Here is a 22,886-nt window from a genome sequence, read left to right as displayed (position 1 = left end):
AATCAACTCAATTAAAGTTCGGTAGAGAGAGTAATGAGCAAAACAGGCATCAAAGGTCAAAGCTGAGCATACCAGAGTGTGATTAAATTTTCCGATTTTTAATAATTTTACTGAAGCTAGCCCTGTAGTCCAAAAATTTCGAGTTTTATGTCCAAAGAAAGATATTTGAGTCTAGTTTACAACAAAGCAAGAATCAACTCAATTGGAGTTCGGTAGAGAGAGTAATGAGCAAAATAGTCAGCAAAGGTCAGTTTGGACAGCATTCAATTTTACTCATTGGGAGCACTTATCTATACTCTTTGGCCAAGAGTGTGGGTAAGAGGGTATATAGAATTCTCTTCCATTGTTGGAAGAGAAAAGAATGAATTATGAGAATGAGAGGAGTGTGTTTAGAGAAAAAAAAGAGGTATATTAGATTTATGTTGTCTTTGATGTTGGGTATTAATTAAAAAGTGGGGGTGCACTAGAAATGTTGTTCTAGTTGATGGAAGTGTGAAATTAGTAATTTTAGAGGGCTGCGGCAGTAGGATAAATAATTAAATTAAGTTATTTAATTATTTGTTAGTCAATGAATTTAGTTGACTTTATATATGATGGTGATGGTTGTGATGGTAAAATTGTGAGAGCAAGCGTTCTGTCATTTCCTTAGAATTTTTGTCGAATCAATGGTGTTCGTATTGCGATACGATAGTGTGTTGAGTCTCTGCGGAGACTGAGATTCGAGTGTCAACCTTTCCTCATGTGTGGGGAATAGAGAGGGTTGGATGTCTCGCCCAATGACTTCGGCTCGTGTGAGTATAGTGCTCGGTGGGTGCGCCTAACCGAAGTTTTTACTCGTAATTCCTTGAGGAGTCGAGGAGATAGGTCTGAAGTTGTGATGGAAGACGACTCGAATCGCCCTGTTTTGCGAAATAGGTTTGGTACGACAAAAATTCAAGGAAACAACAGAAGCTTGTGTCAATGATTTGAGTGTTGAGTTTAATACTGTGATGTATAAAGATGTTGTGAGTTTGATAGTATGATTGGTTGATCTGAGGTTTAATAATGTGACTTTGATAGTCCGAGTCGTCATGATCTGAGGTACTAATATTGTGACTTTGATAGTCTGAGTGGTGATGATCTGAGTTATGAGTTGAATATTATAGTCTGGGTGGTAGTGATCTAAGCTATGAGTTGAATATTGTGTTGTATTGTAAGGTTGTGACTAGGATAATCTAAGTTATGATATTTTGATATTGAAATTATATGCTATGTTAGGTTCTTAGTTACTCACCCTTTCATTTTGTGGTTGTGGTTCCACCTACGATGATCGTACTTGTACGGGAGTAGATGGCGTTACAGATGAGGCAGAGATGGAGTAGCTCGATGAGAGATATGGGAATAACTATGGGGGATTTATCATGTTTTAAAGAAATTTTATGTCTTTGAATAATGAATTTTATATTTGTAAGGTTTTAACCTTATGTTGTAAGACACCTAGCCTTTTGATGTTTACTTCCGCGATGATAAAAAAAAAAACTGGTGTAAAATTTTGGATTTTTTTATGGGTGTTACATGTGAGAATGGCAAGAGGTGCTGATCCTGAAGGGTGGATCAGTGATGATGATACAAGAGAAAGATTTCGTCGTGGACGAGTCAAGATTATGGTACCTCCCAAGAATTTGAACTTGAATATGTTTGAAAGAGAGGGCTTTCAGTTTCCGAAATGGTTCGAAACAGAGGGACTTTCTATATTTGTACCAAAGAAAGGCTACTAGTATTCGGACCTTGTAAGAGTATTTTATCACAACCCGAACATTGTCAATGGTGATATTCATTCAAGAGTGAAAGACATAGACATTCACATTGACAACTTTATCTGGATGCTAATTACTGGACTAGAAGCAGAAGATGCATCTTCTAATTTGCCCAACTCCAAAATTAATATATCTTTGAGGAAAAGAGACGTTTACACGAGTTGGCTGAGATTTCCTGGAAGATATCCAATTGAGAGGCTCTTTGTACATGAAGGGTTAAAGATAGAGGAGAAGATTATTACTTATCTTCTTGCATGGGTGATCTTACCTGGAATATTGATTCGAGAATGAATGTCTACTGAAGATGTATACCTGCCACATGCCATCAAGAATAATATTCCAACAAACTGGCTAAAGGTGATAAAAAATCATATGAAGACTGTTGTATTCAAGAAATCTCACTATCTACCATATGATGAATGTTGTATTCAAAGGTGAAGAAGACTTATCCTACAACTCAAGAAGTACTCCAGCAGCAAATGCAGAACGTACAAATTTCTTTCATGAGACAAATTTGGAAACATTTGTAGCTGAACAATTCATAACTTTGAATGATAAATTCAATAATTTTGGAAGAAGATTTGATGAGGCTCAACAACGAAGGGAAGACAACACTTCTGATGACGATATTATGGAAACATCTGACTCAGAATAGGGTTACAAGGAATGTCTGTCCTAGTTGTTTGGTTGTCTTAGTTGCTTGTTTGTTTTAGTTTGTTTGCTTTATTATTTTAAGTGTTTCTATTGTAGTAGGCTTTATAAGCCACTTTCTCTGGTCTATCTGATTGTAATTCCAGTTTAAAATCAATGAAATCAGAAGTTTATTATATATTGAGTATCTGATAGTATCTGATAAGTCAATTTTGTTGTGTATGAAGTTGATTACTTTACTGTTTATCTTTACATTCATACGTTTACACACACAGATTATACCTGTATTATTTCCTGTATTACAATGATTCTAAAATGCTTGATCTGGAAAAGATCTTGAAAGGATTTGCACGAACATTGCTTCTGGATGAACTATTGGAGATACAACTCAAATGGAAAGCAATGAAGTCGATTGCAACAGTGGATCAATCGATTATTGTTTAATAGGGGTTAAAAATTCCATGATTTGGAATTTGCTTATTCTTTTTATTGATTACATTCTGTTAATTATTTCTCTTTTAATATATCTATGTTTTATAATTGATTGAAATTACGTGAGATAATATTGAGATTGTTGATTGATATTTTATTTATGCTTCATTGATGAGTTTACACAATTTTTGTCTTGATACAATACTGTCACAAGTTATACATGCTCTAAAATGTTCTATGAAAACTGCATTGTGCATTTGGGTTTTGATTATAAAACATGCATAATGGCAGGGGAGCATTGCATAGGATCTTAGATAATTTCACATGCCTACACTTAAGGGGGAGATTATATCTTTATCATGTGATTGTTTATGTGTTACATGTTCTATTGCTTACATGCTATATGTTTTTAATCATTGTGTAAATCTGTTTAAAGCATTGAGAACATGATTGCGTTGATACATTGCATTTCACTGTGCTATATAATTGATTTTATTGGTGAATGCATGTCTGATGTTTTATAAAAGGAAAACCACAATCACTTATGTTGAACTTTAATTGTGTGGCAAAACAGCAGTTTGAAGTCGACTGCATTGTGAAGTAAGTCGATTAAAACTCGTGGCTTTGCACAAACCATTTTCAAAGTGTGCTGTGAGATTTTCAAAGTGAAAGTTTTTCAAAACTTTGTTTAACTGTGTTATATAGTCGATTACATGCAACCTGCATTCGACTAAGTTTGTTACAGTTTTGAAATTCTTTTAATGCTTGTATTAAATGTTACAACGACTATATTTTTATATATGTTGACCAAGCATTAAATGAAACTCGACTGCATTAATTGTACATTCAATTAACTGCATTGATTGCTGCTAACTACAATAACAGAATTGTTATATTCGACTGCATTAATAGCTTAGTCTATTAAAATGCGTCAGAGTTGTGTTTATCTATAAATTGACGCAAATATGATTTCTGTAAGAACTTTTATGAATCTAACAGTTTGTGATATCTTTTGCAGAAAGTGCATTTTTACAGAAAGAGAGAAGGAGCTCCAAGAAACAAGAAGTGACCGTGGTGATCATCTACTTGTGGATTCTTGAAGAGCAACTTAACTGCACGTACAAAGGCTGATCATTTCTGCACATTGGGTGTAACTGAGAGATCAGAGGCTACAATCTTGTGAAGATTGGATTGAGGTTCCCTGTTGTGATTACAGGAAGAACAGCGTGCTGCCTTCTTAACTTTGAGGGTGACTCAAAGTTCGTCCTTTTGTGAAAAAGATTTTTAAAAGACTTTGATTGTTGAGTTTCACCAATTCACTCCCCTCTTGGTATTGAAACTAAGCCATTCTATTTTCAACAGATATCCATTTAGATGAATATCTGATGAATCATTATTTTTTCCTATTAACTTAGCTTTCCACACCGAATTTATTTAGTGAATTGTGCTTAATTGTCCATTATTCTCTCAATTTTGTTATTTGGACTTAATTTCACCAATAATTAATATTTTAATTAATTTGAATTATCTGAGCTTAATTATTCTCATTATTATTTTCAGATCAAATTTTGGAATTATAATTGGGACTTCAAGAGCATTGCGAACTCATTTTCTATTTTCCACATTAGCATTTGTTTTTATTTTCATTTTAATGTGTTTTGGGCCGGACTTTATGACTTTGGACCCATTCTTAGGTCATATTTAGAGAGGCCCATTTGTAGGAAAGATTGGTCTGGCCTAGGTTTTAGTATCCAAAGAGAAAAATGTTACACATTCATTCCAATTGATGGCTTGGAAGTGAATAAGGCTTTTGCTAGGTTTTATTTTTATTTTTGTCTTTTAATATCTATCTTTTCGTTTTCTATTTCGTTTTGGTGCTTTCAATTTCGTTTATTGTTTTTAACTCTAAATTTTCATTTACAGTTGCACTTTTGCATTTCAATTTCATTTTCTGGTTTGAATTTCGTTTCCAATTCCCTTACGTTTTGCATTTCTCTTTCGTTTGTGCTTTAATTATCTTGTTTCTGCGTTTTGTTGTTTCCATTTCAGTTTAATGGTAGCTTGAATTTGTGTGGTTGGACACTAGAGAGATTGCAAGAATTCCTTGAGATTGCTGCAATGTCGTTGAGATTCTATTCTTCTACCTTGCATTATATTAAGTTTATTTTGTGCTTACAATTAGGTACACGCTTTGTTGCCTAATTTGTGTTTAATCTTCGCTTAGTTGATTAAAACCATATTTTCTTAATATGTGATGGTGCATAATTTATTAAATGTGTGCATTGCGTTTCCTTATTTTGCTTTTATGAAAACTGTTTTAGTCTTTGCTTAGTTGGTGAATTCGTATTGGATTGGGGGTGAGATGAGTGTTTAATTTGTTATTAATCAAGGATAGTGTTGAGATTGTTGATAGGAGGCGCACTGATTTAGCTGAACCCACAATCTCAGTTATATATGTGTTTTTGATGATGACAACACATAATTAATAACACATGAGTATTCCGTATTACATGTTCTATGCTTACATGTTATATGTTTTTGTTTACTGTGATAAATTTGTATAAGCATATTTGTGAACATGATTGTGTTGTTCATTGCATATCACTATGTTTAGTATGTGATTTTATATGTGTATGCATGACATAAGTTTTTGGAAATGGAAAACCACAAGCACTTTGGTTAAACTTTAATGTAAAGCAAAACAATAATTTTAAGTCGATTACATTATGGGATGAATCGATTCAAACTCGTATATTTGCAAAAAAATTTATCATGTGTGTTGTGAGTTATTTTGAAGAGAAAAGTTTTCAAAATGTGCTAAGTGACTTTTCTTAATCGACTGCATGCAATGTGTATTCGACTAAGTTGGTTATTATTTTGAAAACTGATTGAATGTTTGACATAACTCTCTTAACGGTCATATTTTTAAATATATACACCAGACATTTATTGTAAGTCAATTGTATTAAATGTGAATTCAATTAATGAGCTTGACTGATGCTAGTCTGTTATAACTGCAAGATGTATTCGACCACATTAGTAACGAAATCGATTAAAATACATCTGATGTGTGTAATACTATAAATTGACGTTGATTTGAATTCTGTAAGAACTTTTGTGCATCTGAAATTTTCATATCTTTTACAGAAAGTTGTGTGTCTTACAGAGAAAGAAAAAGCTCCAAGAACCAAGATTGACCGTGGTGATCAAAGAGTTGAGGTTTCTTTAGAAGCAAGACTTGCTGATTTGAACTTCTGATCAATCTGCACAAACTGGGTGTATTATGCATGATCAGGATTAGCAATCTTTGAAGATTGCTTGGATTCCCTATGGTGTTAGTAGGAAGAAGAACGATATTCTTGACTTTGAGGGTGCCTCAAAGGGAAAGGCAACATGAGAGGGTGTTCTTGATGTTGGTCTTGTTTGTGTTGTTGCCTATATTTAGATTTGAGTGTTAGAGAGGTGTTTTACACTTTTGACGTGAGGTCTCTGTAAAAACCTTGATCTCTATAGTGCATTTGCTTCTTGTGGTTGAAAGGACATTGGATGTAGGCAGGTTGGTCAAACCAGTATAAAAATCAACGTTTGAATTTTCTGATCTCTACACTCTTTTATTAAGTCGATTACGCTGTTAGTATATCCGATGAAGTTTACTGCTGCATTGCATATCTTTTAATTTGCGATTCAAGAAAAGTGTAAAAGCATATTATTTTGTGAAATAGTTTTTGAAAGCTTATATTTTTACACTTCACCAATTAACACCCCCCCCGGTGTATTCTGCATGATCAGGATTAGCAATCTTTGAAGATTGCTTGGATTCCCTATGGTGTTAGTAGGAAGAAGAACGATATTCTTGACTTTGAGGGTGCCTCAAAGGGAAAGGCAACATGAGAGGGTGTTCTTGATGCTGGTCTTGTTTGTGTTGTTGCCTATATTTAGATTTGAGTGTTAGAGAGGTGTTTTACACTTTTGACATGAGGTCTCTGTAAAAACCTTGATCTCTATAGTGCATTTGCTTCCTGTGGTTGAAAGGACATTGGATGTAGGCAGGTTGGTCAAACCAGTATAAAAATCAGCGTTTGAATTTTCTGATCTCTACACTCTTTTGTTAAGTCATTATATTTTAACAATTGGCACTAGAGCTGATTTTCATAAAATATTTGAAAAATAAAACAATTACTATTTTCGGTTAATCGATTCGATCCTGAAAAATGACCTCTGTTTCTCAAACAAGAAGAATAGGTGAATCTGTTTTTGAACTTGTGCATGCGACCTATAATGCTAAGTCAAACTCTGTCACTAATGCTTTTATGAGTCTCTTGAAACAGGTTTCTTTAGAAACAAGAAAAATAGTGTAGTTAAATTGGAATCAAGAGCTGAAAGGATGAATTTGCAGGCTGAAAAGTTTACAAGATTCCTCAATGAGAAGAAAAGTCACAGGCATCAAAATGATAACAAAGAGAGTGTATCAGGAAGTGATCTCATCATGATGCACTAGTACAAAAATCGCGTACAACGTCGAATATTTTTGGCTTTTAACGGCGAATTCGTGAACGACGTCATATCAAGAGACATTAAATTGACGTCGAATTTCGTCAATATACGATGTTAACTTAACGTCGAATTTTGTTAATATACGACGTAAATCACCTTTTTTTTTGTTTTTTTTAATTAATTGTGATCTTTTTTACAACTCTACGAGACCTGAAAAGCAGAAAAACAACAAATTTCAGTTTTTAGTATTTATAAAGGAAGAACTATGAATGTAGTATCAACAACAAACAACAATAACCAACAACACACAAGTTCAATCAAACAACAACAACAACAAACAAGTTCAACCAAACAACAACAACCAAGTTCAACAAATAAGTTCTTCAAAACGAAAACGAAAACTAACCTTCAAAAGGTGAGTTTGTTGGAATAAAGTGTCGTCACCGGTGACAAAGAAAGCAGAATGCGCCTATGAAGGACAAAAGCACGACAATAATCGATCAAAACAAATGAAAATCATACATAAAATGCATTTTTATCAAATGAAAGAAAGATTACATGTGATGGTCGTCAAACTTCGTTCGAGAAAAGTTTGAGAAGAGAAGAGGGTCTCGCGCACTAAGATAAAGAAAATGAATTTTCAATCTCCCGCTCAAATTTTTATTGAATTCACTAACGTTTTGACGTCTAATGCTGGAACATTCGACGTTTTATATCATTTTACGTCGAATTACAATTCTAAACGACGTTTAATAATTGCATTTATTTACAAAAATGTCACCGATCATTTTTAACGTTGGTTATTCAATGGTTGGACGTTAAACGCGTGACGTTATACGCTGTTTTTGTACTAGTGATAGCTAAATCTGAAATAGTGAAAGCATGTTTGAAATAAAGAACGAAAGATTCCATGTGGTATCTGGACAGCGGATGCTCAAGGCACATGACAGGAGATCCAACAAAATTCACAAGCATTTCTTACAAGACTACTGGCCATGTCGCATACGATGATAACAACAAAGGAAAAATCATCGGTATTGGTAAAATCCAAACTCGCTCTGCATATGAATTGATAATGTGCTGCTTGTTGAAGGATTGAAACACAATTTGCTCAGTATTAGTCAGTTGTGTGATAGAGGGCTGAAAATAACTTTTGAACCAAAATACTGTTTGATAGCAATGGTTCAACTGATGAGTTGTTACTAATAGGAAAGAGATATAACAACATTTACATAATCAATTTTAGAAAACTTCTTTCAAATCTATTGTATGTCTTATGTCTATAGAAGATGGTGCATGGTTGTGGCACAAAAGACTAGCTCATATTAATATGGGTCAATTGAACAAGCTAGTGTCTAAGGATCTAGTTATTGGTCTTCCTAATATTTTCTATGCTTTTGAAAAATTGTGTGATGCATACCAAAAAGGAAAACAAAAAAGACAATCATTCAAAAATAAAAGAGAAATGTCTACTACCAGACCCCTGGACTATTACATATGGACTTATTCGGTCCTTCAAGGGTTAGGAGTCTTGGAGGAAATTTATATGGTTTAGTAATTGTTGATGACTATTCTCGTTTTACATGGACCTTCTTCATTTCTGCCAAGAGTATAACTTTCAGGATGTTCAAGAAATTTGCTGCTGTCATTCAAAATGAAAAGGAGCTTAAGATTAAATCGATTAGAAGTGATCATGGTAAGGAGTTCCAGAATGAAGCATTTGATGAAGATTGTGCAGAGATGGGAATCTCTCACAACTTCTCAGCACCAAGAACACCTTAGCATAATAGAGTTGTTGAAAGAAAGAATAGGGCATTAGAAGAACTGGCAAGAACCATGCTGAATGAGAGGGACTTACCAAAGTATTTCTGGGCAGATGCAGTGAGCACAACTTGTTATGTATTGAACAAAACAATGATAAGATCAATGTTGAACTTGACTCCCTATGAATTGTTCAAGGGAAGGAAGCCTAACTTTTCACATCTGCGGATCTTTGGATGCAAGTGTTTTATTCTAAACAATGGTAAGGAAAGCCTTGGTAAGTTTGATTCCAAAGCCGATGAGGCCATCTTTATTGGTTGTTCTCTTACAAGTAAAGCTTACCGTGTTTATAACAAAAGAACAATGTGTGTTGAAGAATTTGTACATGTAGCTTCCGACAAGTATATTGATATTGCCACTAATCCTGTACACTCTAGAAAGTCTATAGATGCAGATGATTTCACTGGAGAGGAAGAAGAAAATGAAGAAATTCCAGAAGAGGAAAAGCGTGAGAATGTAATCGATCCCCTCAGAGCTGAATCGATTAAGGAATGGAAAACACCAAGGAATGTCTCGACAAGCAACATCATTGGTGATATCACAAGAGGTGTTTCCATCAGGCGTCAACTTAATCAATTCTGCATGAATGTAGCGTATGTTTCTAAGATTGAACCCAAGAATGTTGAAGTTACACTTGCTGATAAAAATTGGATGATGGCCATGCAAGAAGAGCTAAATCATTTTAAAAGGAATAACGTATGGGAGTTGGTTCCAAGAACAGAAAACCTTCAGGTTATAGGCACTAAATGGGTCTTCAGAAACAAGATGGATGATTCAGGAGAAATAATCAAGAACAGGGCAAGGTTGGTTTCTAAAGGTTATAGTCAAGAAGAAGGAATCGATTATGATGAAACGTATGCACCAGTGGCCAGACTGGAAGCAATAAGGATACTGCTTGCTATTGTTTCAGTCATGAAGTTCAAGTTGTACCAAATAGATGTCAAGAGCGCCTTCCTAAACAGGTATATCAAGGAAGAAGTCTATATGGAACATCCACCAGGATTTCAAGACTATGAACATCCAGACTTTGTCTTCAAATTGAAAAAGGCCTTATATGGATTGAAATAGGCGCCAAGGTCATGGTAAAGAAGGGATTCGCTAGGGGTAAAGTAGATTCAACTCTTTTCATTAAGAATTCCATAAAGGATAGATTATATGTTCAAATTTATGTTGATGATATCATTTTGGGATCAACTAATCCTAGTTTATGCAAAGAGTTTTCTAAGATTGTGCAGATGAATGTCCATGATGGGAGAACTCACATACTTCCTAGGAATTCAAGTTAAGCAGACTGAGAATGACATCTTTATTCATCAATTCAAGTACTACACTAATCTGTTAAAGAAATACAAAATGTTGGACTGCAAAGAGGCTACAACCCTTATGGCAACAAACTGCTATCTTGACCTTGATGAAGAAGGAAAAGCGGTTGATCAGAAAATGTATAGAGGTATGATTGGATCTCTACTGTACTTAACTGCCAGTAAACCAGATATCATGCATAGTGTCTGTCTCTATGCTAGGTTTCAGTCTCTACCAAAATTATCACACCTAACAGTTGTAAAAAGAATTTTGAAATACTTAAAGGGAACCAAGAATCTTGGACTATGGTATCCAAGTGGTTCAAACATTTTTCTTAAGGGATATAGTGATTCTGATTTTGGTGGTTGCAAGCTAGACAGAAAGAGCACTAGTGGTACATGTCATCTACTTGGATCTTCACTGGTATCTTGATATTCAAAGAAACAAGCTTGTGTGGCATTATATACCACAAAAGCCGAGTACATAGCAGTTGGAAGCTGTTGTGCTCAGTCTCTTTAGATCAAGAGCCAACTAGAGGACTACGAGATATCATTAGATAATATTCCCTTAAAATGTGATAACACCAGTGCAATAAACTTGACTAAGAATCATGTTCTTCACTCTAAAACTAAGCATATTGAAATAAGGCATTGTTTCATACGAGACCACATCCTTAAGGGTGAAATTAAGGTTGAATATGTAGACACCTTACATCAATGGGCTAACATTTTCACAAAACCGTTGAACAAGGAAAGATTTTACGCAATCCGGAATGAACTAGGAATTTTGGATAATAGTAGCATAAAATAGTTGATGATCAATTACACTTTGTATGTATGCAACTGAACATGTTTTACTGTCACATTTACATCATTGCATACTTATACATTATCTGTGATAATTCTTGTAATACATTGATTCTAAAATGCTTGATCTGGAAAGGCCTGGAAAGGTTATGCAAGAAATATGTTTGCTGACTAAGATTAAATGGAAGATCAACATTCTGAACAGCAAGAAGTAGATTATGATTGTGATAAAATCGATTAGATTTTGACATTGGGTTTGAATATTCCAAACTGGGAATATTTGTCATCTTTAAACCTTGATAAATATTTGTGTTTAGATTGTGATAAATATTTGTTGAATGTTTAAACTATATTCTTGATTAAAATTATATCATTTATGCTATGAAATTACTACTGTGGTATATTTGTTCTGATGCAATGCTTGAATGTGACTTTATGTGCTCTGAGATATACTCTGATTGTACTGCATTATGCATCTGTGATTTCAGATTGAAACATGCATAATGATAGGGGGAGCATTACATATTGTTGATAGTTCACATGTTTCCATTAAGGGGAGCAAATATTACTATCATGTGAATATCATTGATAGGGGGAGCATCATATTATTTCTGTTATCTTATCTGATGCATCTCTATATGCGTGATTATCAGTATATCAATTACTCTGTATATCTTTTTTTATAATGCCCAAAGGGGGAGAATTTGATGTAATTGAATATTGAGATAATATGTATGATGTTTGCAACATGGTTGTTTATTAATCATGGTTGTGCATCATCTAAAAAGGGGGAGATTGTTGATATGGGGAGCACTGGTTTAGCTGAACCCATAATCTTAGTGATATTTGTGTTTTTGATGATGACAACACATAATTAATAACACGAGTATTCTGTGTTACGTGTTCTATGCTTACATATTATATGCTTTTGCTTACTGTGATAAATCTGTATAAGCATATTTGTGAACATGATTGTGTTGTTCATTGCATATCACTTGTTTAATATGTAATTTTATATGTGTGTGCATGACATAAGTTTTTGGAAACGGAAAACCACAAACACTTTGGTTGAACTTTAATGTGTAGCAAAACAACAGTTTTAAGTCGATTACATTTTGGGATGAATCGATTAAAACTCATGTGTTTGCACAAACTTTTATCAAGTCTGTTGTGAGTTATTTTGAAGAGAAAATTTTTCAAAATGTGCTAAGTGATTTTTTTTAATCGACTGCATGCAATGTGTATTCGACTAAGTTGGTTATTATTTTGAAAAATGATTGAATCCTTGACATAATTGTCTTAACGGTCATATTTTTAAATATATTGACCACACATTTATTGTAAGTTGATTGTATTAAATGTGCATTCAATTAATGAGCTTGACTAATGCTAGTCTGTTATAACTGCAAGATGTATTCGACTACATTAGTAGCGAAATCGATTAAAATACGTCTGATGTGTGTATTACTATAAATTGACGTTGATTTGCATTCTGTAAGAACTTTTGTGCATCTGACATTTTCATATCTTTTACAAAACGTTGTGTGATCTTACAGAGAAAGAATAAGCTCGAAGAACCAAGATTGACCATGGTGATCAAAGACTTGATGTTTCTTGAGAAGCAAGACTTGTTGATTTGAACGTCTGATCAATCTGCACAACTGGGTGTATTCTGCGTGATCAGGATTTGCAATCTTTGAAGATTGGCTTGGATTCCCTTTGGTGTTAGCAGGAAGAAGAATAATGTTCTTGACTTTGAGGGTGCCTCAAAGGGATAGACAACAGGAGATGGTGTTCTTGCTATTGGTCTTGTTTGTGTTGTTGCCTATATTTAGATTATAGGGTTAGAGAGATGTTTTACACTTTTGACGTGAGGTCTTTGTAAAAAAAATTTTGTAAAAACCTTGATCTTTATAGTGCATTTGCTTCCTGTTGTTGGAAGGACACTAGATGTAGGCAGGTTGGCTGAACCAGTATAAAAATCAGCGTTTCAATTTTCTGATCCCTACACTATTTTATTAAGTCAATTACGCTGTGTTGAGATTATTGATAGGGGGAGCACTGGTTTAGCATAACCTACAATCTCAGAGTTTCTGGCTTTTTATGATGACAACACATAATTAATACCACATGTGTATTATGTGTTACATGTTCATTACTTTCATGATTATGAATATTTGAGAACATGTTTGTGTTGATTACTGTAATTCACTGTGTTTTACATGAGATCTTATATGTGAATGCATGACATATGTTTTAGAAAAGGAAAACAACAGTTTTAAGTCGACTTCATTATGAAGTAAGTCGATTAAAACTCGTGTCTTTGCACAATTTTTTTCAAAGTGTGCAGTGAGAATTTTGGAAGAGAAAGTTTTTAAAAACTTTGTTTAACTGTGTTGTAAAGCCGATTACAAGCAACCTGCATTCGACAAACTCTGTTACAGTTTTCAAATTCTGTTAATGCTTGAATTAAATGTTACCACGACTATATTTTTAATTATATTGACCAAGCATTTATTATGATTCGACTGCATTAATTGTTCATTCAGTTAACTGCATTGATTGCTGCTAACTCCTATAACTATTTTCTTATATTCGACTGCATTAGTCGCAAAGTCGAATAAAATGCGTCAGAGTTGCAAATTGTTATAAATTGGCACGAATTTGATTTCTATAAGAACGAGTGTGATTCTAACGATTTGATTGATTTCTTTCAGATTATTGATCTCTTGCAGAAAGTGTGAAAGCTCCAAGAATTCATCAAGAAGACTGTGGTGTTCATCTTTGTTGATTGCTTGACGAGCAAGAATCTGTGTGCCCTTACTGTCTGATCAACATGCACTTGAGGTGTCTTTTTCATGATCAGTTTCTATCAATCTTGTGAAGATTGGAGTTGCCTTGTTGTGATTACAGGAAGAGAACGTGCGGCGTTCTGGACTTTGAGGATTGTTCAAAGTGTATATGCCTATATTTTGATTAGAGGGTTAGAGAGGGGACATCTTGCTGCTGTTCTTTGTTTGTATATGCATATATTTTGATTAGAGGGTTACAGAGGTGTTTTATATTTTTGACGTGGATGTCGCTATAAAAGCCTTGTTGTAAAAACGTTGATCATTATAGTGCATTTGCTTCCTGTGGTGGAAGGACACAGGATGTAGGCTTGGTCGAACCAGTATAAAAACTCAGTGTTTGATCTTTCTATCCCTACTCTGTTATATTCAGTTGACTTTGTATTTTTCTCATTCGATTATATTCCGCTGCACTACAAAGTCTTTTTCCTTGTGTTTCAAGAAAGCTTTTAAAGGCATCTACTTTGCGAAAAAGATTCAAAGAAAACATTATTTTTGTGTTTCACCAATTCACCCCTCCCCTCTCTTGGTATTGAAACTAAGCCATTCTATTTTCAACACACTATTAGTATATTCAATTAAGTTTACTGCTGCATTGCATATCTTTTAACTTGTGATTCAAGAAAAGTGTAAAAGCATCTTATTTTGTGAAATAGTTTTTGAAAGTTTATATTTTTACACTTCACCAATTCAACAAGCCCCCCACCCGTCTTGGTATGAGAAACTACGCCATTCTATTTTAACAAATAGGAAGCATTGCAATTGAACTAGTGATCAACAATTTTTAATTTCTTTATAATCTAAGTAATTTGTGTTATTAATTTCAATTCGTAATTTGTTCACACCCCCTACTACGTGTTTGACCCTTTGGCAGAACCAAATTGGTTTATTTAGAGACGACCTAGGAGTCATTGCCTAGTATACTACATTTAATTTGGAACATTAATGTGTAGAATGTGTGTGTTTTTGTTTTTGTGTTGAGTGTTGCATGTTAAACGAGTCAAAATTGGAAGAATTAGACTTATTTGGCATGTTGCGGCACAAAAATGCAGTGGAACAGTAAATACTGCGCGCATGCGATGAATAGTACCATGAGTAGTGCACATTTTTCCCAATTAATTGGCATTTTTTGTTTTGATAGGTAGAGGTGTTATTTTTCTTTGAAATGTTTTGTGTTCGCTTCTTTTGGCCCATATTTTGTTAGAAAAATCACATAAGCACTTATGGTAGTCCCAATTCTGAGTTACAAAATTTTTTTAAAACTAGATTTGTCAAAACATCAAAGGGTCATAACTTTTGATCCTTTTATCAAAGTTGGACATATCATATATGAATTTTTGATAGGGGGAGCTATTTACAGCTGAACCCATATCTCACATATGTGTTTTTGATGATGACAAAAGAAATGTTTTATAGTTTCTTACACAACCAAATGGCAAAACAATTATGTTATTATATCTGTGATTGTGCTTGAACTATGTGATATGTGTATTCATTGATTAAGAATGAATCATTGATTGAAACACTTTGCACATTGCATATCTGCATGAATTAATCGATTATTATGTTTGCATTATCTGTTAAATTCATCAGATATTAGTGTATGCTTAAAAGAGGCAAAACATCAAGTTTTAACCGATTAGATTATGTGGATAATAGATTAAAACTTGTGGTTATGCATGCATATGTTTACTGAGTGCATTGAGGTGTTATAAATGAAAAGGTTTTCAAAATTTGCTTAAGTATGGAGCTTAACCAATTATGTTATTTTCCTAATCGGTTAAAATGTGTTATATATGAAAACCTTTTTCTAGAAAAGTCATAACTGTCATAACGGTCATATTTTTTAATGTTGTGACTTTTATGAATTGTTTAATCGATTGCATGCACTTTTAATCTGTTAAATCATGTCCAAATGTAAAAGTGTTAAAGCCTAACCGATTAAATTAATTAGGTAATCGATTAAAATGCGTCAGAGTTCAGAAATCTATAAATAGACGCATTGCTCTCTGTATTCAACAACTTTTATGATTCATATCTTTCATAATTGACTTGTTGCTGAGATTTTAACTGTAGGAGCATCCTAAGATCTTCAAGAATCAAGATACTACATTCGGAAGAAATTCTTAAAGATTCTTGCAAGAACATTGTGGTTTCACATAGTCGATCATATATTCACTTTGAGGTGTACTATTGGAAATCAGATTCATCTGCAATCAAGGTTGATTGTGTTTCCCTATTGTTGCGGCCAGGAAGGGGACTTGGTGAAGTTCTTTGACTTAGAGTTGGTATTACTCTAAGGGTGACAAAAAGTGGGTGATCTTTCTAGGTTCCTATAGTTGGTATTAAGTCAGGAAGGAGACTACATTGAGAGGATTGTTCTTTGTATGTCTTGCTTGTAAGAACTATATCTATATAGTGGAATCCCTTATCTAAGGTTCATTGAAGGAAGACTGGACGTAGGTAATGGGCCTGAACTAGTATAAAACAATTGTGTGAATTTCTCTTTCCCTACACTTTTACATTGTCTTTGTTCTTGATTAATTGCACTCCAAGAAACTTTAAAGATTTGAAAAAGCTCTTTAAAGAACAATTTTTGAAAGGGGAAAACAAATTCACCCCCCCCCTCTTGGTTAAGAATATTGGCCAAACGTTTTCTACATGAATTTTGGGTAGAAAATTGAGATCTATTGAACCTAAACCACTTTGTCGTATGGGAACACTCAAATCTCCAAAAAATGCCCGTTTACTATTTCTTTTTCATTTTTGAAGTTTTATTGCCCCATTTTTCCAAACTTTCATTTATTTGTTAAAATAATTATCCTTTGAATTTTGATTTGAAATCTTTTTGTTCTATCTTTTCATGAATTTAGGGTATTGCTCACAAATTTTCAGCTCATTTGGATAAGGTTTGCATATACTTGCAGTTGTACCCCGTATGTATGCTTGTGTTGACTTTGCATGATATGTTTTGACTTAGTGCATGACTAGGGACAATCCTAGACCATTACCACCCTTTGATCTTGAAATAGATAGGACTTTCCATAGATTAGTTAGTTATTTTAGGAATTTATCTTTAGAGTATGTTCATTTAGATACCCTTAGTTTGCATAGTTCCGAGCATTATCCTTCTGTAGTTCTACCTATTTCGGTTTTGTGCATACTGCTTCTTCTGCATATGCCTCTGCCTCTGATTATGATTCTTGTTTATATTTTGTTGATTTATATACTGAAAACAATATGGCTCGACCTCCAACTCGTGAGAGGACTCTTTGGGAGTTGGTTGCACCTGACGAGGATGTTCCATACATTCTCAACACTGGACCAATACATTTGCTACCTAAGTTTCATGGTCTTTTAGGTGAATGCCCTTGTAAATATCTAGAGGAATTCCATATAATCTGCTACACAATTAAACCTCCACATGTCCCAAAAGATCACATTTTCATAAAGGCATTTCAGCATTAATTAGAGGGAGTGACAAAGGACTGGTTGTATTGTCTTCCTCCAAGGTTCATCACTGGTTCGGAAGATCTTAAGCGACTGGTTTTGAACTAATTCTTCCCCTACTCCTCAAGCCTATGTTGCAAAAATCTACAACAACTATCTACAACAGCAGAATTTTGATTTGTATAGTCATAGTGTCGCAACCAGGATCGCGACGGGACGGCGAGCCGAAAACAACCGAGTTTGAGAAAAAGTTTTGGGAGTCGTCATCATAATTTATTATGGAAAAACTATGGAAAACCATAAAATAAGACATAGTCTACGAAAACAAGATTTTAGGTTCGTGAATCGGTTACGCGTATGGAAGGTGTTAGCACCCTACTACACCTGCCCCAAGGCAGTACCTTTAATTAAATGTATAAATTTGACGTGGTTTTTCAAAACGTTTAATTTTCCCTAAAAAAATAATATAAAGAAACTATTAAGAAACAAAAAATATTTTTTGTTTTATGAACCCAACAAGAATTGACCTTGCTCCTACGTATATCCATTTATGATGGAAAATCAGGGATCACGTAGTTCTTTATCTAAAAAAAGGTTTGTGAGTTTGTTTGAAAATTATTATGAATTATTTTGGATTTTTGAAAAGTGAACTCGATTAGGATTGACATCGTTTTTTTTATTTTGAAGAAATTCTTTTATTTTGAAAATGGTGGGAAAAAAAGGGATGAAACCGGCCATAGGCCGACGAGTACTTATAGAATTTATTTTATGACTTATTATTATTTTTTTATAGAAAAATGCGTGATATGAGATATTTTTTATTTGTTTTGAAGTTGTTTATTTATTATTTATTTTTAAATAAAAAATAAATGTCACGTGATGTGGGTGATATAACTAATACCAAAAGAAACGAGAGAAGATATTCTTTTTGTAAAAAACATTATTGGTGTGTAGTAAAAATAATAATACCTTTAGAAAGACCTTCAATAAAAAGAGAAAAAGAAGGGTGTCAAGATGACATACCTTTTCAGCTTTCAATACTCCCCTAGTTCTTCCTTGATAGTTTTTGTTGGCAGAGTCCCTCTAGAGTGAGAACTTACTTATCTCTATACTCTCCTGTACTCTATCTATCTCTATTATTTCAGAGTGTCTCTCTCTATTTTTTTTCCTCCCTTTTTTTCGTCCTATTTTTCTATGACAAGGTGCGTATTTATATACACATTATAATATTATGGTAATCTTGCCTTAATTGTAAATTAATTGACAATGAATAAAATAGGGAAAGAAAATGTCTTGTTTCCAAGAAAAAGAAATAAAAAAATATTCAAGACAGTGATTATAGTTATTGTCAGAAAATTTATCCATTTTTAAAATTATTTTTTCCTCTTTAAAAGCAACTGACGCAACAAATTATATTAATATACTATTTTAATTATTGCTTATAATTATTGGCATAATGTTGATTCAAGTTATTACCATATTAAACTAAAATTTCAAAAAATATTTTCTAGTGATGTGTCCTGCATTAAGAAAATTTATTTTATTATTTTCTTTTTTCCTTTTTTTCTTACCCACCATTAATTATTATTCTCTTATTCTCTATTTTTATTTATTTACTTACCCGGACGAAATTGGGTATTGACACATAGGTACAATCCAAAATAGAAGAATGACCCTAATCTAAGATGGTATAATGCTTCATAGCAGCAACAACAACAACAACCTTTTCAGAATACTTATATGCCTCCACTTGTCCAATAATATCAGCAACAACAACTACATCATCATGTACCTGCACAAATAGCTCCTCAACCTTCAACTTCTAAGCTTATATTAGAGGAGTTATTGAGGCAGATGACAATACAGAATATGCAGTTCCACCAAGAAACTACAAATTCCATAAAAAGTTTGAAAAATCAAATGGGGCAGATGTCTACTCAACTGAATCAGGCTCAATACAGTCACAACATTCTGACAATTTTCCATCTTAGACTATGCATAATTCTAAAATTAATGTTAGTGCCATCAACCTCAGATTTGGGAAGCAAATTGGTATACCTCCAATACCACAACCTTCATCTGCACCTACACCTCAGCCTGATAAAGAAGAGGACACCTTGGGACATCTGAGACAAAACTTCCTAAGAAAGACTTTCGCGCAAGTTCAAGCAGGAAATTTGAGACAGGTGGACCCTCTTCGTCTTCCACCACTTGTTCTGATTTGCAACAACCTCTTATCCTTCTTCCATTCCTTACTAAAGTGATTCAAAGCAATAAGATGGAAGAAGCGGATAACGAGATTTTGGAAACCTTCAAGAAAGTGGAGGTGAACATACCTCTACTTGATGTCATAAAACAAATTCTCAACTATGCAAAATTCTTGAAGGACTTGTGCACTCAAAAAAGGAAGATGAAAGGAAATGAGAGGATCAACATGGGAAGGTACACATAATGCTAACTTGTATATGCATTCATAGGAGGTACATATAATTCTAACTTATAGGCTTATGTTAAACCGACACCCACAAACAAAAGATTCAAAAGCAATAGGCACTGAATGAATCATCTCCTTAGAAATTCCTTCCTAAATCTAGTTATGGAGGACATTTCTCTGCTCGTTCAAATTTGGTGTCTTCCACCTTGACTTAGGGAGTTTTCTTTCCCCTTCTACCTTTCTCCACTTTTATTGCACTTGTCCATATCTTTTGATTATTTTGATCGCTTTGATCTTTTGATCACAATGGACACACTGTGTAGTTTAAGTGTAGTCTATTGGGGCAGATTTTTCTTTGTTTTGGTTTTTCTATTTCCAGGTAATTTTTTTGTTTTAAGCTTATGTCTGGTGTACAGTTTTGCATGCTTCTCTTGATTTATGGGCTTTATATAGGTGGTAGGCTCTTCCTTCACTTGATTGATACCGATTTGTTTGAAAACCATGTTTTTCCTGCTTGAAAAGACGATTATGTGATGTGAACCACATTTACAAAAGGGCTTATTGAGGATCCATATGGTTATAACGTTGAAAGAGTATTTCAAAATTTGGTAAAAATATAGGGAACAAAATTTTCAAAACGTCAATATCTTGAGCTACAAACCTCTGAATGGGGTGTTTCCAAAACAATGTGAAAGATCACATGCTAAACTACAAATTAGACTCAAGAAACACTCACTTTGAATGTGTAGAACGCAAGTTATGACTATGAGATAAAATTGGACAGAAATAGAGATTCTAGAAATTAAGAAGAAGAGAAAAGCAGCAAGGAGACAATAACAGAATGAAAGAAACACTCTTAGATAAGAGGCAACACACAAAGGATGGAAAGCCCTTTGATAGAACCAATGAGAGATTCTAGATATTAAGAAGAAGAGAAAAAGAAAAAGGAGACAATAACAGAAGGAAAGAAACACTATTAGACAAGAGGCAACACACAAAGGATGGAAAGTCCTTTGATACACCAAATGGTTCTTGAATCATTCAAGAATCTAGGAGAATCACTCTCACTAACATAGAAAGGAGAAAACCCTAATTTCCTTGCATACAAATCTGACTTGTCCATTTGATTTAAAAAGTTAAGGTTATAAGGGCTGATGTCTTTGTTTCAGAATTGGGCCTTTATTATGACTTAAGAATAAAGACAAATTATAGCCCACTAATTGATTGACCCAAAGACATAATTTGGTCAGCCAATTTTACAAAGATTGGGCCATTTTAAAAACAAATTCATAACTTGTAAAATAAAACAGCAACAAAATGGTGCTTTAGTTCTCTTCCCTTTCGGCCATAATGCAACTCACCATCTTGGCCTTTTCTTCTTGAAATATGGGTTTGTATTCAATTAATGTGTGATTGAGGTCGTACCCGAATCAAATTGTATGCAACTAAGTGCAGTATAAGCTAGGAGATTGACCCCTAGGTCATCTCTCAAGGACCAAACTGTGGTTCAGGAATTAGGTTGAACACTTGGCAACGGGTAGTTTATGGACAGTTTCGTGACTAGAATTAACAAACCAAAACAGGAAATTCAACACAATTCAAAGATAAGTTGGTCATTAGCTCAGTTACGACACTTCCAATCCTCGATTAACAATCAATTAGACGCTACCCTCACCCTATTCAAACATCAATCAATCAACTAAGCGAAGATTAATTGGGTTTTCCTAAGACGAATTAAGCAAACGAATTGCACCAATTTATTTAGCTCCTACACCCAACAGTTAACTAACTAAGGGATAATTAACCCAAATTAGACCACTAAGCGTGCCCTAATCAGAAGTGCATAACAGATTAAATGTGATACAAAGTGATAGTAGCAGAATCGCAATAATAGCACAAAATCTAATGGAAAACGCTGCAAAGTCACTAATGACCAACCCAAACCGATTAAGCTACCATTATGAACGAATAAAAGTTGCAACCAAGCATTAAAAACGCAAAACAAAAAATTGAAAACGCACATCAACCTTAAAAACGAACCCAATGCACAAAACAAAACTAAAACCCAATGCTGGAATGAAAACCTAAAACGAACTCAAACAGCACCCTGGATAAAACGAAACTTCAGATTGAGCAAAGCAATAAAACACAAAAACGCAAGGTCCAAAATGCAAAAGTGCAGAAAACGAAAATGGAAGATAACCCAAGGTGCAGAAACGAAAGTTCAATGCTAGAATATAATGGGAAAACGAAATTGGTAATGAAATTGCAATTAGAATTGTATTTCCGATTCAATACAAAGAAAAGGGAAGGGAAAATGATGAAACCTAAACTTGGAGAGCTCTCCATTGTCCACAAAGAAGCAAAACGTGAAAATGGGAGAGTTCCCAAAACCTAAAATCCGATTTGGGTAATTAAAACTCCAAATTACAAAAATGTCCTTATAATGGGTTTCTCCTCAATGTTGACTAAAAATGGGTCCAAAATCATAAAGTTTGACCCAATTACATTATAAACGAATTTAAAACAAATTTAAAACGAATTTAAAACAAAATTAAACTATAATGTTGATGTGACCAAACTCTTCTTTGTCCCAACATATGATTCCAAAATTGTCTTGCAAATAATAATTGGAATAATTAAGATCAAATAATTCAACTTAATTAAAATAAGAATTATTAGTCAAATTAAGCCCAAATAATAAAAATAAGACAATAATGGAGAATTAAACACAATTCACTAACACAATTTGGTGCGAAAAGCTAAGTGAATAGTACAAAATAATGATTCATCAATATGAATAACACTTGTTGAAGAGCTTCTTTTGCTTTTCTTGCTTTGGTCCTTGTCA

The 22,886-nt window shown here is 33.8% G+C and overlaps 1 protein-coding gene across 1 annotated transcript; it reads left to right on the top strand.

The window, feature by feature from the left end:
• Positions 1–10,442: 10,442 nt before the first annotated feature.
• LOC108327315 (uncharacterized mitochondrial protein AtMg00810-like) lies at positions 10,443–10,928 on the top strand. Its single transcript, XM_017561032.1, has one exon. The coding sequence runs from the start codon at positions 10,443–10,445 to the stop codon at positions 10,926–10,928; it is 486 nt and encodes a 161-aa protein (XP_017416521.1).
• Positions 10,929–22,886: the final 11,958 nt, after the last annotated feature.

Source organism: Vigna angularis, chromosome 2 (genome assembly GCF_016808095.1).
Source record: "Vigna angularis cultivar LongXiaoDou No.4 chromosome 2, ASM1680809v1, whole genome shotgun sequence".
Taxonomy (NCBI): Eukaryota; Viridiplantae; Streptophyta; class Magnoliopsida; order Fabales; family Fabaceae; genus Vigna; species Vigna angularis.
Note: the sequence above shows the minus strand (reverse complement) of the source record. Positions and strands in the feature narration are given on the sequence as shown.

Excerpts from the sequence above, each read along its gene's own strand:
- LOC108327315 (XM_017561032.1), top strand. The coding sequence starts at position 10,443 with ATGGGAGAACTCACATACTTCCTAGGAATTCAAGTTAAGCAGACTGAG.